Below are 16,755 nucleotides of genomic sequence, written 5' to 3'. Positions count from 1 at the left end.
GGTTACATGTTGACTATAACCTGGCTACTGACTAACTGTAACTTGGTTACAAATTGAATGCAACTTGGCTACTGATTAACTGTAACTTGGTTACATATTGAATGTAACTTGGCTACTGACTAACTGTAACTTGGTCACATAATGACTGTAACCTGGCTACTGACTGACTGTAACTTGGTTACATATTGAATGTAACTTGGCTACTGACCAACTGTAACTTGGCTTACATGTTGACTGTAACCTGGCTACTGACTGACTGTTAATTGGATACATGTTGACTAACCTGGCTACTGACTGACTATTAATTCGATACATGGTGACTGTAACCTGGCTACTGACTAACTTGGTAACATGTTGGCTGTAACCTGGCTACTGACTAAGTTGGTAACATGTTGGCTGTAACCTGGCTACTGACTAATTTGGTAACATGTTGACTGTAACCTGGCTACTGACTAACTGTAACTTGGTTACATGCTGACTGAAACTTGGTTACATGTAGACTGTAACCTGGCTACTGACTAACTTTGTAATAAGGTCGACTGTAACCTGGCTACTGAATAACTGTAACTTGGTTACAAATTGAATGCAACTTGGCTACTGATTAACTGTAACTTGGTCACATAATGACTGTAACCTGGCTACTGACTGACTGTAACTTGGTTACATATTGAATGTAACTTGGCTACTGACCAACTGTAACTTGGTTACATGTTGACTGTAACCTGGCTACTGACTGACTCTTAATTGGATACATGTTGACTAACCTGGCTACTGACTGACTATTAATTCGATACATGGTGACTGTAACCTGGCTACTGACTAACTTGGTAACATGTTGGCTGTAACCTGGCTACTGACTAACTTGGTAACATGTTGGCTGTAACCTGGCTACTGACTAATTTGGTAACATGTTGACTGTAACCTGGCTACTGACTAACTGTAACTTGGTTACATGCTGACTGAAACTTGGTTACATGTAGACTGTAACCTGGCTAACTGTAACATGTTGGCTGTTTGACTAATAAGGTCGACTGTAACCTGGCTACTGTAATAACTGTAACCTGGTTACTGAAATTGAATGCAACTTGGCTACTGATGACTAACTGTAACTTGGTCACATAATGACTGTAACCTGGCTACCTGACTGACTGTAACTTGGTTACATGTTGACTGTAACCTGGCTACTGACTAACTGGTAACATGTTTACATGTAACCTGGCTGGTTACTGACTAATTTGGTAACATGTTGACTAACTGTAACCTGTTACACATTACTGACTAACTTGGATACATGGTGACTGTAACCTGGCTACTGACTGACTGCTGAATACATGAAACTTGGTTACATTCGATAGACTGTAACCTGGCTACTGACTAACTTGGTAACATGTTGGCTGTAACTTACTGACTAACTTGGTAACATGTTGACTGTAACCTGGCTACTGACTAACTGTAACTTGGTTACATGCTGACTGAAACTTGGTTACATGTAGACTAACTGCTAACTTTGTTACAGGTCGACTGTAACCTGGCTAATGACTGATCAACTGTAACTTGGTTACATGTTGACTGTAACTACTGATGTAACTTGGTTACATATTGAATGTGACTTTGCTACTGACCAACTGTAACTTGGTTACATATTGAATGTAACTTGGCTACTGACTAACTGTAACTTGGTCACATAATGACTGTAACCTGGCTACTGACTAACTGTAACTTGGTTAAACCTGGCGTGGTGGAGTCATGTCACCCCAGCGCGCACAATGATATTTATATAGGCCTGCCGTGGTCGAATGTGCGCGTAGGTGTGTTGGAAACAGCGGCCGTATCACCGCATAGGCGTTGAACTAACACTCACTGTATTTTTTTCTGAAATGCTGAGATGTCCGTCTACATTTCATACGCAGACTATACCTTTCCATCTCTTACCAAAATATTCTGAAAAATCGCCCAAAACTGTCAAAATACATGTCACCCCAGCGCGCACAATGATATTTATATAGGACTGCCGTGGTCGAATGTGCGCGTAGGTGTGTTGGAAACAGCGGCCGCATCACCGCATAGGCGTTGAACTAACACTCACTGTATTTTTTTCTGAAATGCTGAGATGTCCGTCTACATTTCATATGCAGACCATACCTTTCCATCTCTTACCAAAATATTCTGAAAAATCGCCCAAAACTGCCAAAATACATGTAACCCCAGCGTGGAGAAATGTCACCCCAGCGCGCACAATGATATTTATATAGGCCTGCCATGGTCGAATGTGCGCGTAGGTGTGTTGGAAACAGCGGCCGCATCACCGCATAGGCGTTGAACTAACACTCACTGTATTTTTTTCTGAAATGCTGAGATGTCCGTCTACATTTCATACGCAGACTATACCTTTCCATCTCTTACCAAAATATTCTGAAAAATCGCCCAAAACTGTCAAAATACATGTCACCCCAGCGTGGAAAGTGTGAAAACTGCATACATAGATGGTCGCATCACCACTAAGGCGTTGATCTGAGATATGCGCATTTGGAAAAATAGATTACTCATGACAATACCTAAAATTGCGGTCAGTTTTATTTAATGTATGGATGTGCTTTAAACAACATCAAACTTAAACATCTTTCACTATTCTATCCAATGAAACCTGTCACATGTGCTTGTCTCTTCCGTTGTTTACATACGGTCCTCGCTGGCGCACATGTATTTTCGGCGCGCACCTACAATGACAGTCACTTTGAGTAATACGCGAGATGCAACCAGGGTGTACAAGTCGATAAAGTCAGTCCCGCACCATGTCATCTGAGAGGGTGTAAAATAGCGACGACCGATATTCACTCCATGCGTGCAATGTGTGAAGCCCATTTCTGGTGTCCCCACCGTGATATTGTTAAATGTGGCGAAAAAACTTAACACACTCCATTTCACTCATTTTTTTCATGACTTTGAATTCATCATCCTAATCATTGTGTCCTATGCCTATAGTCATGGAAGTCAGAATTTGGCACAGCAATAGAAACAATGCTTTTCAGAAACCATGATTACTTTTTTCCACTTTCTGGTGTTAGAGGTAGGTCAGACTAATTTTTGAAAAATGTCAATCATCCCAATGTACATGTTGCAGATCAGAGAATAATGTTAATACTTTGATATCATTATTAATAAATGTTTAAAATACATGTACCTCAAACCATTGTTATCAGACAATATTATATTAAACCGTTTTGAATGTTTCTATTTAGAAGTTTATAAGAAAAGCAAGATTTATGGATGTCAACTTCTTAATTGAGAATACATGACTTTTTAGAGTGTATGCTTCCTACTTCATCAGGTAAATGGTAGATAAATGGTATAGAGTATCAGATGGAAGACACAAACACGAGGAGGCCAGTGATACAGTGCTATAGTACAAACATGAGGAAGGGATGCCAGTGGATATACAACACAAACATGAGGCCAGTGGGCTGGTGAGGTTGGGATAAACATCGGTGATACAAACAGAGGGCTTATGTATAAGATAAGTGAGTCCCAAGCACATGGTACATAGATTCCTTGATCACGGTTGATTGCTGGCTGCTGGTCTCCATATGTTTGTGGCTCTGGCCCTGATTTCTCAAAACAAACTTAAGTTTTTACTCAAATTTCAAACTAAGTGTGACAATATGAAACAGTTGAATTTTGAACTCAGCTGCAGTTTTTTAATAAAAAAGCCCAAACAACTTAAGTATTCTATTCACCAAACTCAAATTGTCTACTATGTTTGAGTTTAATATCGATGATTCAGTTCATTCTGTTTGGAAATGCGCATGATTCTCAAATGTGAGTAAGTATCCGAATGAATTTAAGTCAAAACTCAGACTTAAGTTACTGTGACTGAATATTTGTGTTAGAAGTGAACTCAAACCCCTGATGGTGAAAACATCTCCCTGATAGTGCCATATTCTTTTATGCCATTCACCAGATTTAGAAATTGGATGTAAGGAGAAAACAAAACACATATTTATGCTCTTGCAGTAATTCTTAATGAATTTATATTACCATAATTACTAAATGAATATAAACAGAACTTTTACATGTTTAACCTATTTCATACGAGATATAACATGACAAACAGGTAAACTGTTTTGAGTAAAAAATATAGAATATCATCCATTGGGTGTTATGAAGCTCTATCAGAATTCTTATGAACATTAGCTTACCTAGAATTTAAACAGCTTTTTACTAAAATAGTATAGATACGGATATGTTCATTGAAAAACTTAACATGTTGAAGAACTATGAAGTGATGAAATTTAATGTGAGATTACCCAGTCAGTAAAATATGCATATGTACATTCATGAAATTGGCCATACCAATTCTTGAAACTGATAATTCATTTCCTACATTTTGCCATACAGTTACGGAAACTGGCCATATTTATAATATGGTAACAGTATGGACTGTACCATGCAAATTTTGGCTTCCAAAATAGTACAAGTATTAGGGAAATGTATATATATGTTGTTTAAATAAAAAAATAAATAATGAAGTAATATATTTCAAGTTGATTGTAGTTCTATGATGTGTTCTTAGGTAAAAAGAATATATGGAACTTGGAAGTCATGGTAAAGAAAGAAGTTTGAATTTTGATTGTATTTTGTGAAATGAACAAATTGAAGAGCTGTGATACAGTTTAGAACAAGACATATTTTAAGTACCTTTGTGGAGTTGTTTTAATGTGTCAATGTCTTTAAAACAATTCGAATATGTAATACTAGCAGTGTTAAAAGGTCTTTTAAAACTTTCAGTAGAACCTGAATATACTCCCTTTTTTTTACTCATACCTATGTCAAATACCGATTCAATAATGTATCATTTATATTCAACCCAAGAAATACAACATAATTTAGAAATAATTAAACATGTTTGTATTTTTTTTTCAGACTTTAACCTATCTCACCAAGAAGGAAATTTTACAGTAAGTGTTTTGATTCTCCCCGAAGGAATTCCTGGTTAGGAAAGGTCCCTAGCAGCCTATGCTGGTTCTATGTTGATCGAGTGTCAGTGTACCCTGACCGTGTTGATCGTTGCTTTCAATATTGTTCTCTGGACTGTCTGGCTCCTGGCTAAATACAAGCTGCTCTGATGTTTGGATATTTGTGAGTGTAGTGTTAGCACTAAAAAAAGAGGTGAACATATTCATGATATTTTTGTGTGTTTCAAATCATTACAAAGTAAAAGTATTAAAAGGAAATTCCATTTCACCGTTACCGCCAATTTATGCACATATCCACAGTACTCAGGAAATATGACAATTTTGACAGAAGGATTTGTCAGAAAGTCATCTGGACCATGTCTTCGCATGTTATTTCCTGACAGTCATTCATTTGTTGACAATATCCCCCGTAAAGATGTGGTGAAATGGAAACTTCACTTTCCTTATCTTCTACAGTAATTAAGGGCTGGTTGAGAAGCCCATTCACTGAACATGACACAACTAACCTGGGCATCTCAGTTTGCTGTCCAGAATTGTGTCCCTTAGCTTTTCAAGATCTGCTGTTTATGAGTATGAATCTCAGAAGTCTTGGGTTTCACCAACAGTTTTTAAGCCTTTGAGCTGTGTCAATAAAGTATTTTTGGCCAGCTCACAAAGCCTGGCATGGTTGTAATCATGCTGATAATCCTATTGTTGTTTATTGTTTACGAGTCATTACCATGGTAACAGAAATGTTGTATTTGTTTCAGTGTCTACAAGAGATTTTATAATTTAGACAGCACTTCTGTAGATACTGACAGGAACTGCAAACTCACAAAGGGCAAGGTACTGGAGCTTCCTGAACTGAAGGTGAGTAGGGTGTCTTGTGAAAGAGGGCTATCACTGTTTGCTGTTAAATATCGTCAAATTTATTATTTATAAATTTTGCACATTTTGGTCAAAATTTGATTATTTAATTGTTTTCTTTTTATGTTTTCATTCATGTCAATCAATAACTTGAACAACTATCAATGGCTGTAGCAAATTTTCTTTAATTATTTTCCTAAATAACACTTTTAGACACGTTTTTGTGTGACATGCAGAATCTCCCTCTCTGTGATCAGGCAGTCATGCAAATGAGTGACCTCCCTCTCAGGTAGTCACTTGTACGCCAAACGGGGGACCGTCTTGTGTACACGTTAAGTCCTCTACTGATCACTGTTAAACCAGTCCATGCAGCACCTGCATGCATACATTTCTCCCCACCTGTCTTGCTGCTATAGCCTGACTCACCTTTTCACACGAAGAGCTGTTATCATAATGTGTCCACAAGATTCAGAATCAAGTTTGTATGACATGTATGAAACACCTAACCATGTCTGTATCTACAGGTGAACCCTTTTGGAGAGCGCATCTGCCAGGTGTTTTCATCAGACGGCCAGGGCAATATGACATTTGAAGACTTCCTGGATATGATGTCAGTCTTCTCAGATAATGCACCCAAGAATGTCAAGGTTGAATATGCCTTCAGAATATATGGTAAGATAATGTTTCAAGGTGGAATGTCTAATATTTTTGTTAGTTTTGCACCCTGTACTGTGTACATACATTTTAAGGGCACCTGCTAACGTGGTCTAGGACACCAGTGACCACCATCAGTCAAGTCAACTTGACTCTCTCAGTCTGTAACAATGTCTGACTATGGTATGATGTTTGTGTATTGTGGCAGTGATAGATTGTACATAGCTCCCATCTGTCTGTGAGTCCAGAAGGTTGTCTGTTAGCTGTAAAGTATCACCTTCAACCTGCTTAGACATGGACTTGTCTATCATTTTTCATGTAACATGCTCTGCGTGTCCCTAACTGACAAAGTAAAACCCAATTAGGCTCATGATGGTGTTTCTTTTTCAGATTTTGATGAGGACGACATGTTATCAAGTGCAGACCTGCGTCAGGTTGTTGACCACCTGACAAGTTTCCAGAACCCTGATCAGAAGCTGTCTGATGAGGACATGCAACAGCTCATAGATAATGTGAGTCTGGTTACCATGGTTTCCAAACTAGAAGGTCTATCTTATGATAAGGACAGATTCTATGAGAACTCATACGTGACTGGTATATCTGTGGTGCACAGCTAGAATACTTGTGGTGCATGACGTGTATCTGTGGTACATGACTAGGATATCTGTGGTACATGACGTGTTTCTGTGGTGCATGACTAGGATATCTGTGGTACATGACATGTATCTGTGGTACATGAAGTGTATCTGTGGTACATGACGTGTATCTGTGGTACATGACGTGTATCTGTGGTACATGACGTGTATCTGTGGTACATGACATGTATCTGTGGTACATGACCTGTGTATCTGTGGTACATGACGTGTATCTGTGGTACATGACGTGTATCTGTGGTACATGACATGTATCTGTGGTACATGACATATATCTGTGGTACATGACGTTTATCTGTGGTACATGACGTGTATCTGTGGTACATGACCTGTGTATCTGTGGTACATGACGTGTATCTGTGGTACATGACATGTATCTGTGGTACATGACATGTATCTGTGGTACATGACATGTATCTGTGGTACATGACGTGTATCTGTGGTACATGACCTGTGTATCTGTGGTACATGACGTGTATCTGTGGTGCATGACGTGTATCTGTGGTGCATGACGTGTATCTGTGGTGCATGGCTTGTATCTGTGGTACATGACATGTATCTGTTGTGCATGGCGTGTATCTGTGGTACATGGCTTGTATCTGTGGTGCATGACGTGTATCTGTGGTGCATGACTTGTATCTGTGGTGCATGACGTTGTATCTGTGGTGCATGACGTGTATCTGTGGTACATGACGTGTATCTGTGGTGCATGACGTGTATCTGTGGTACATGACATGTATCTGTGGTGCATGACGTGTATCTGTGGTGCATGGCTTGTATCTGTGGTATATGACGTGTATCTGTGGTACATGACGTGTATCTGTGGTGCATGGCGATGTATCTGTGGTGCATGACGTGTATCTGTGGTACATGCCGTGTATCTGTGGTATATGCCGTGTATCTGTGGTTTGGCTTGTATCTGTGGTGCATGGCTTGTATCTGTGGTGCATGGCTTGTATCTGTGGTACATGACGTGTATCTGTGGTGCATGACGTGTATCTGTGGTGCATGACGTGTATCTGTGGTGCATGACGTGTATCTGTGGTGCATGACGTGTATCTGTGGTGCATGACGTGTATCTGTGGTGCATGACAATGTATCTGTGGTGCATGACTTTGTATCTGTGGTGCATGACTTGTATCTGTGGTACATGGCGTGTATCTGTGGTACATGGCTTGTATCTGTGGTGCATGGCTTGTATCTGTGGTGCATGATGACGGTATCTGTGGTGCATGGCGTATCTGTGGTGCATGAAACGGTATCTGTGGTACATGGTGTATCTGTGGTGCATGACGTTGTATCTGTGGTGCATGGCGTGTATCTGTGGTGCATGACGTGTATCTGTGGTACATGGCTTTGTCTGTGGTACATGGCGTGTATCTGTGGTGGCATGGTATCATGTATCTGTGGTGCATGGTGTTTGTATCTGTGGTACATGGCTTGTATCTGTGGTATATTATGGCGTGTATCTGTGGTGCATGTGTATCTGTGGTACATGACGTGTATCTGTGGTGCATGTATCTGTGGTATAATACGTGTATCTGTGGTGCATGGACGTGTATCAGTGGTGCATGGCGTGTATCAGTGGTGCATGGCGTGTATTTGTGGTGCATGGCGTGTATCTGTGAAGTGCATGAAACGTGTATTTGTATTGGTGCAACACGACGGTATCTGTGGTGCATGGACGTGTATCAGTGGTGCATGACATGTATCTGTGATTGCATGGCGATGTATCTGTGGTGCATGACGTGTATTTGTGGTGCATGGCGTGTATCTGTGGTGCATGACGTGTATCTGTGGTGCATGACGTGTATCTGTGGTGCATGACGTGTATCTGTGGTGCATGACTTGTATCTGTGGTACATGACGTGTATCTGTGGTGCATGGCTTGTATCTGTGGTACATGACGTGTATCTGTGGTGCATGACATGTATCTGTGGTGCATGACGTGTATCTGTGGTGCATGACGTGTATCTGTGGTATATGACGTGTATCTGTGGTGCATGGCTTGTATCTGTGGTGCATGGCTTGTATCTGTGGTGCATGGCTTGTATCTGTGGTGTATGACGTGTATCTGTGGTGCATGACGTGTATCTGTGGTGCATGACGTGTATCTGTGGTACATGACGTGTATACATGCCTTGTTTCTGTGGTGCATGGCTTGTATCTGTGGTGCATGGCTTGTATCTGTGGTACATGACGTGTATCTGTGGTACATGGCTTGTATCTGTGGTACATGACTAGGATATCTGTGGTAGATGACATGTATCTGTGGTGCATGGCTTGTATCTGTGGTACATGACTTGGATATCTGTGGTACATGACGTGTATCTGACGTACACGACAAGGATATCTCTGGTACATGACGTGTATCCATGGTACATGACTAGGATATCTGTGGTACATGACATGTATCTGTGGTACATGACATGTATCTGTGGTACATGACTAGGATATCTGTGGTACATGACATGTATCTGTGGTACATGACATGTATCTGTGGTACATGACTAGGATATCTGTGGTACATGACATGTATCTGTGGTACATGACTAGGATATCTGTGGTACATGACGTGTCTCTGTGGTACATAACATGTATCTTTTGTACATGACATGTATCTGTGGTACATGACATGTATCAGTGGTGCATGACGTGTATCAGTGGTGCATGACATGTACCAGTGTTGCAATGTATCTGTGGTGCATGACATGTACCTTTGGTACATGATGTGTATCTTTGGTACATGACGTATATCTATGATACATGACATGTATCTGTTGTATGACTTGTATCTGGTGTTGGCGATGTATCGTGGTGCATGACGTGTATCTGGTGCATGGCATGTATCTGTGGTGCATGACATGTATCTGTGGTGCATGACATGTATCTGTGGTACATGACATGTATCAGTGGTACATGTGTATCTGTGATGCATGACATGTATCTGTGGTGCATGACATGTATCAGTGGTACATGACGTGTATCTTTGGTGCATGACGTGTATCTTTGGTGACATGACATGTATCAGTGGTACATGACGTGTATCTGTGGTGCATGACATGTATCTGTGGTGACATGACATGTATCAGTGGTATATGACGTGTATCAGTGGTACATGACGTGATTCCGTGGTCTGTGTAACAGTGGACATGACATGTATCAGTGGTATATGACATGTATCAGTGGTGCCTTGACATGTGTCTGTGATGCATGGCGATGTGTATCTGTGGGCGTGACGTGTAATCAGTGCTTACATGACGTGTATCGGTGGTGGATGACATGTGTCTGTGGTGCATGACGTGTATCTGTGGTGCATGACATAATAATCTGTGGTGCATGACATGTATCTGTGGTGCATGACATGTATCAGTGGTGGACATGACATGTATCTGTGGTACATGACATGTATCTGTGGTGGATGACATGTATCTGTGGTGCATGATGTGTATCTGTGGTGCATGACATGTATCTGTGGTGGATGACATGTATCTGTGGTGCATGATGTGTATCTGTGGTGCATGACATGTATCTGTGGTGCATGACATGTATCTGTGGTGCATGACATGTATCTGTGGCACATGACATGTATCTGTGGTAGAGGTATCTTGGATAGTACAGGAACTCCTTTCTCTTATAATGTAACTGAAATGCGCCTCGACGTGGCTTTAAACATCTGATCATCTGGGTTTCAGATCCTTGAAGAGGCAGATCTTGACGATGATGATTCTCTGTCATTTGCTGAGTTTGAACATGTTATATCCAAGGCTCCAGACTTTGTCAAGTAAGTTTTAGCCTTCATACAATCTGCTATATTATCCCTGGATATCTGCATTACTGTCCAAAGGACGGTTCTAGGATGGCCCTGTTGTCAAAATCTTGTAACACTTGATGGTGAAATATACACCCAAAATGTTTGATGCATTTATTTATAGTAATATACAATAACATCATTTAATACTTAATTTTCTTACTTAATCATGGTCTGCATGTTGTTAAGATACAGGGGGCGGTGGGGTAGCCTAGTGGTTACAGCGTTGGCTCGTCACGCTGAAGACCCGGGTTCGAATCCCCACATGGGTACAATCTGTGAAGCCCATTTCTGGTGTCCCGCGCCATGATGTTGCTGGAATATTGCTAAAAGCAGCGTAAAACCAAACTCAGTCAGTCAGTCAGTTAAGATACAGGGATATTTAATCTAACTCTTTCTGTGCTTCAGCTCCTTCAGAATCCGTTTGTAAAGAGGTTGAGACAGATCAGATCTCTCCCTACACAAGAAGTCCCATCCAGATGTCAAGTTAAGGGGTATAAGCCTCAGCATGCTCAAGAAATCAGTCTCCTGTCATCTTCATGACAGACGCTGTCACTTTCGATCTGAAAAATATTGTTTTCTTATTTGATTTTAATTAAATTGTTCTTGTTGGAAATGATTAATATATTTTTAAACTGTGATCACGTCTGTGAATATTATGATAGTTTTAGCAGTGTTGCCATCCTTAGATATGAAGAGGTCAAACTATGTACCACATTTGCTGTGTTATTGAGCTCCAATCAGCACCCTCTAACCAACTTGTAGACTTGTCAGAGAGTAATGTTTTGTGTATTGTAAACAGTGTTTTGAAAAATACAGACAGCTGGATGTTTATTCCTGATTTAAAGAAAAATAGTTGGAATGAAATTATTCACTACTGCTTGATCTCTGAAAAGAATTTTAACTTTCGATACCTGGTTTTATTTTAACAAATATGGTACATGTTGGTCGATTATGTTACTTTTGTTTTAGCAGCGTATTTTCTTGGAGATTACTCATGTTTCCATCAATGGCTAAGGCTGCTGGTTCTGTCTGTGGCTAAGAAGTCTGTCAGACAGACGTAAAATTTTAATGTTTAAAATATGGGATATGACTGTGCATTGGAAAAACAGTGAATCTTTGTTTACTCATGCTGTTAAGCATGTATGATTTTATGTGATAAAAATCATTCAAGATATTATCGGCACTACTGGTTGTGGGCTGACATCAAACTGTGGATGACAACACATTTCCAGTGATTCCAGTGATTCTGAGTTGACCAAGTTTCACTTTGTACAAATATTACCATAAGGCCAGACCAATTTTATTTCTTGTTTTATGGCTTATTGGCCTCAGAAAACCTAAAGGCAGGAGGGGAAAAAATAAAAAATAAAAATAACTCGTCAAAATAATTTTCCTTTTAAATACTAAAAGTATTTTATTTTTGGCAATTTATGAAGTTTATATGGGGCAAAAAACAATCAAAAAAATTGTTTTTGTCATATGCACCTTGTCACTTTTAGCTGTTTTTATAATATTGTGAATGACATTGGATGTTACTGTTTTGTTTCATGCAACTGATACCAGCAATATAACACATTGCTGCTGCTTTAATAAGCAGACTGCGGAGAATGGAAAATATCATCTACATTTCAGATGGCACACACTCCGTGAGATTGTATATATTCTATTGTGTGTTCCCAATTGTGATACCATGATAAATTATGAATTTATTGAAAATGGTTTAAATGGCCACATTGCTGCTGCAGGTTCTGTTGGTCAGAAAGATCACCATGATTACTGTGTATATGTACATATAATGTAGTTGTGTTGGATCCGAGTTCCATTCACAGACATTTGTGATGTTGTTTCTGTTGACTTCGTTATGTGATATCATTTTAGGCAAAACTTTCTTCATTGCTTGGATACAAAACTCAGGATAAAATAAATTAGGCAGAAATGTAGCATTTGGCTTAGTTGTTGATGTTTCAGTTACTAGTTGTAGGATACTGTAGACAATATTTCTTCAAACACAGACTTTTGTCTTCTTTTCTGGTTCAATATTTTGTATGTAAGGGCTACAGATAATTTACATGGGACATACCTAGCCCATGTTTACAAAATCATGTTTATTAAGTCAGAATGTGTCATGTTTTATTTAAAGTACAAATAATGTGTGGGCAAGTTAACATTATAGTGGCATCAGCATACAAGTAATGTGTGGGCAAGTTAACATTATAGTGGCATCAGCATACAATGTGTGGGCAAGTTAACATTATAGTGGGCAAGTAAGTTAACATTATTATAGTGGCATCAGCATACAAGTAATGTGGGCAAAGTTAACATTATAGTGGCATCAGCATACAAGTAATGTGTGGGCAAGTTAACATTATAGTGGCATCAGCATACAAGTAATGTGTGGGCAAGTTAACATTATAGTGGCATCAGCATACAAGTAATGTGTGGGCAAGTTAACATTATAGTGGCATCAACAAGTAATGTGTGGGCAAGTTAACACTATAGTGGCATCAGCATGATGAACCAAGTGAAGCAAGTAATGAAAAAAGTTTGCCTTGAGTGTATGTTACCATGGTTACCTGTTGTGTATTACAGAACAAGAGTATTATTTGTAAACAGGTATTCAGACATGTTTGTATCAAGTTTGACATTTAAATGGTTGTGCATATATAACATATTTTCGGTAATACAATGGATACGAAAACAGGTTCATAAGTATATGTTGGTACAAATTAAAAATCTATTTTGAAAAGGTAGTTTTTATTTGGACCATATATTCTCTTCCTCATGTAACTGAAATATATATATTTTGAGTGTGTATATTTTAAAATAGTATTATTTACCATTAGCAGGAGTGACAATCATCCTGATGTGTGAAGTATGTGTTTATGTTCCGATGAATATTCCAGATTTTAACCTTGATAGCACAAAATACATTTTGTGTGTATGTTATCTTCGTATACATTGACATCTATTACCTCCATTTCTACATATTCTTCTCATCAAAAAGAGATTTTTCTCAGACCATACAATTATGATCCCAATGCTAAGCACACTGGGCTTAACAAGAGGCTGTTAAGTTACTGAGGTTTCATAGTTTTTCTTTTGTTATCCTAATTGACTACTGATGATCAACAACTTCATTTTCCATAAAGTGAAAACAATTATGAAAGCCATAATCCGCTTCAGTAAGGGTTTGAAAAAGCGTACAGTGAATCGCAGGTTAAGTTTATTTTACCATCTTTTACCAAAATTCATACAAATCCAATGAACAAATGAAGAGAATGTTGTGGTCCATGTTACATGGTGAATCAGCTTCCTGAACAATCCTCTGTGTGTAACACTGTGGTGGCATGTTGATCGAGATAACTTCATGTTGATGTAAAACATTTGTAATGTAAGTCACAGCTGCTGATAGGACCACTCTGCAAAAAAACATAATTGTAGCAAACCCGACCCAGCAGCCCAGGGACTGGTGATATTTATTGTTCATGAGAATTACAATTGAAATATAGCAGCATGGTATTGGTGGCATTGTATGCCCACTAGCACAGAGTACTCAGTACTGATTCATGTCCATGTTAAGGTATAGGAGTACAACTGTCTTCTATCACTAAGATTGTTTGTACAAATGGGCTTTGCCTTACCAGGTTTGGATAATTCTATCTTAGTGCTAAGATGATTGCAACTCCCATACTGTCACAGACTTTCACTGATTTTGTGCTGAAACTAGAGCCCATTCCACATAAGAATCTTCACTCCTGCTCTAACATTGTCTCACACTAATTGTTGTGCTAAGATCAGGGCACTGTTCCACAAAGAATCTTCACTTCCATCATTGACAATGGGTTATGGTTATCATTGTGCTAAGATGGTTTATCGGAATCCTTGGAGTTATTATCCAAGCTTGCCTCTGTTAATTTTGTTGTTGAAAGTGGTACAAGATGTCGACCTGTAAATGCTGGAATTAATTCATGTTGGCTCATGCTGTTGTTTTAAGGAGGAGAACACAATTCTACTCTGATTATGCAATATTTTATAGGGGTTGCTGGTAAAACCTGTCTGAACTTTCTACTTTTAAATAAATATATATATTCTTTTACATCCTCTTTGTTCTGTTTCTATACAAGAGCTGCTGACAAACAAGAATTGGATGAAGGCTGCTTAAGAAAGAGATCTAGTTTCTTTATCCACTATGACATGAAAACTGTATTATTCACTAGATTGATAATGCTGTAAACAGTGTATGAAATAAGGCCCATCCGACCACCCGAGATGGGCTAGATTTCTGACGGACGGTCCAAATTTACAGCTAGCCAGCCCGATGGTCTGGTAAATATGTTAAATGTTCCATAGATCTAAGTAAAATTCACCATGTCTTGGTGTTTGGTCACAGTTAAATCCATTTTGGGGCTGGTAACATTTTGAAGTTAGCAGCCCTGATGTCTGGCTGGATTTTTGGCTTATTTCACACACTGCTGTAAAAGAATTCCAAACAGGTGTATCAAGGTTGATACCTTATTCACCACAAACACAGAGCTGTGAGAAGGCTTACAGCTGGCTAATACAATGAGACAGCTGGGAAATAATTGATTGTGTACTCATATTACATACATTGCATGCATTTTCAACCTCATGGCCTCCAGTTACAGAACCAACAATTGGGAGTGAGTATGGTATTACGCCACTTAGCAATATTCTTCTTTAGGCCAGACCAATTTCATTTCTTGTTTTACGAGTCTGCCGGTCATATTTTTTCAAGAATAATAATAAAAAATAATAATTAATCTTCCCCGCACAAATAATAAAATCCTAATGTTTTTATTGGCCAAAAAGTAAACTTACAAGAAAAATTTTTTGGGATTGTTTTTCCCTCCATATACATATCATAAAATTGCCAGTAGTAAAATACGTTTAATATTTAGAAGGAATATTACCTTGACTTGGGATTTTATTTTAAGTTGGTTTTCCTGCCTTTAGGTTTTCCTGCCTTTAGATCATGATTGCAATGAGGCTGAATACGACTAGATTGAAGGTGTCTGAGCTACAGTGAGATATCTCTTTTTGACACGATTCCAGCATTTCTTAACATTCAACTTTAAGATTAATGGGAATTTTTTAATCGTATTTAACTATACCTGACCAAAGTTTTGAATGCAAACTTACAGGTTGTTCAGCTTGACCTGATCAAGTGAATACTAATGCATTGCGTGACCGTGTCACAACTGGTTGGGTCCATTATTGTGGAGAGGTGTACCTTCGTCAGTTGATCGTCAACATGGCCATTTAACATTCTCTGCTCCCTTATTTAATTAAGTCAACTCAACCTGCCATTTGTGTTGTTTGACCTCCCGGGTCATGCATATGTAGAGTAGCTCAGGTCAAGCAGAACAAGCTGTTTTATAGTGAGAGTGTATGTGACAATCCTAACTATTACAAGAATAGCCAAAGTTGCTCACATGGCAACAGGTTAAGTCAACAATTTGATTCATACCATGATTCTGACTCTAAACAAATCCCTGTTTGTTATTTAACACCACATGCAACAATACTCCAGATGTATCACAGTCTGAATATAAGTGAGTCAGGGTTAGACATTTCAATGTGTGCCACCTTGAGCATCAATTCATGCAAGTGGGCATGAATGCATGACCCCAAGTCATGAAACTTAACCACCTCATCCATTTTGTCGTCTTTACGATGTGAGCACTCATGCACACACACGCATGCACACACAAATGGACGCACGTTACTTATTAGGGCATTTAATCTTAAATGCAGTTTTTGTGTACACCAGATGCAAATAATAAGAAAGAACATG

The 16,755-nt window shown here is 39.0% G+C and overlaps 1 protein-coding gene across 1 annotated transcript; it reads left to right on the top strand.

The window, feature by feature from the left end:
- The first annotated feature begins 4,884 nt into the window (after positions 1–4,884).
- LOC124291948 (calcium and integrin-binding protein 1-like) lies at positions 4,885–12,848 on the top strand. The gene is made up of 6 exons (XM_046729031.1): positions 4,885–4,955; positions 5,723–5,822; positions 6,344–6,491; positions 6,864–6,985; positions 10,822–10,910; positions 11,346–12,848. Exons 1-6 carry the CDS (start codon positions 4,900–4,902, stop codon positions 11,365–11,367), a joined length of 537 nt encoding a protein of 178 aa, XP_046584987.1. The 5' UTR covers positions 4,885–4,899; the 3' UTR covers positions 11,368–12,848.
- Positions 12,849–16,755: the final 3,907 nt, after the last annotated feature.

The sequence above is a fragment of the Haliotis rubra genome, unplaced genomic scaffold (genome assembly GCF_003918875.1).
Source record: "Haliotis rubra isolate DU_JTF1 unplaced genomic scaffold, ASM391887v1 Scf502, whole genome shotgun sequence".
In the NCBI taxonomy this organism is placed as follows: Eukaryota; Metazoa; Mollusca; class Gastropoda; order Lepetellida; family Haliotidae; genus Haliotis; species Haliotis rubra.
The sequence above is the reverse complement of the archived record's forward strand: the minus strand, read 5'-3'. Positions and strand labels throughout refer to the sequence as shown.

Coding starts and splice junctions, on each gene's coding strand:
- LOC124291948 (XM_046729031.1), top strand. CDS start 4,900: ATGTTTGTATTTTTTTTTCAGACTTTAACCTATCTCACCAAGAAGGAA. Junction 4,956..5,722: donor ACCAAGAAGGAAATTTTACA/GTAAGTGTTTTG, acceptor TATTTGTTTCAG/TGTCTACAAGAGATTTTATA. Junction 6,492..6,863: donor ATATGCCTTCAGAATATATG/GTAAGATAATGT, acceptor TTTCTTTTTCAG/ATTTTGATGAGGACGACATG.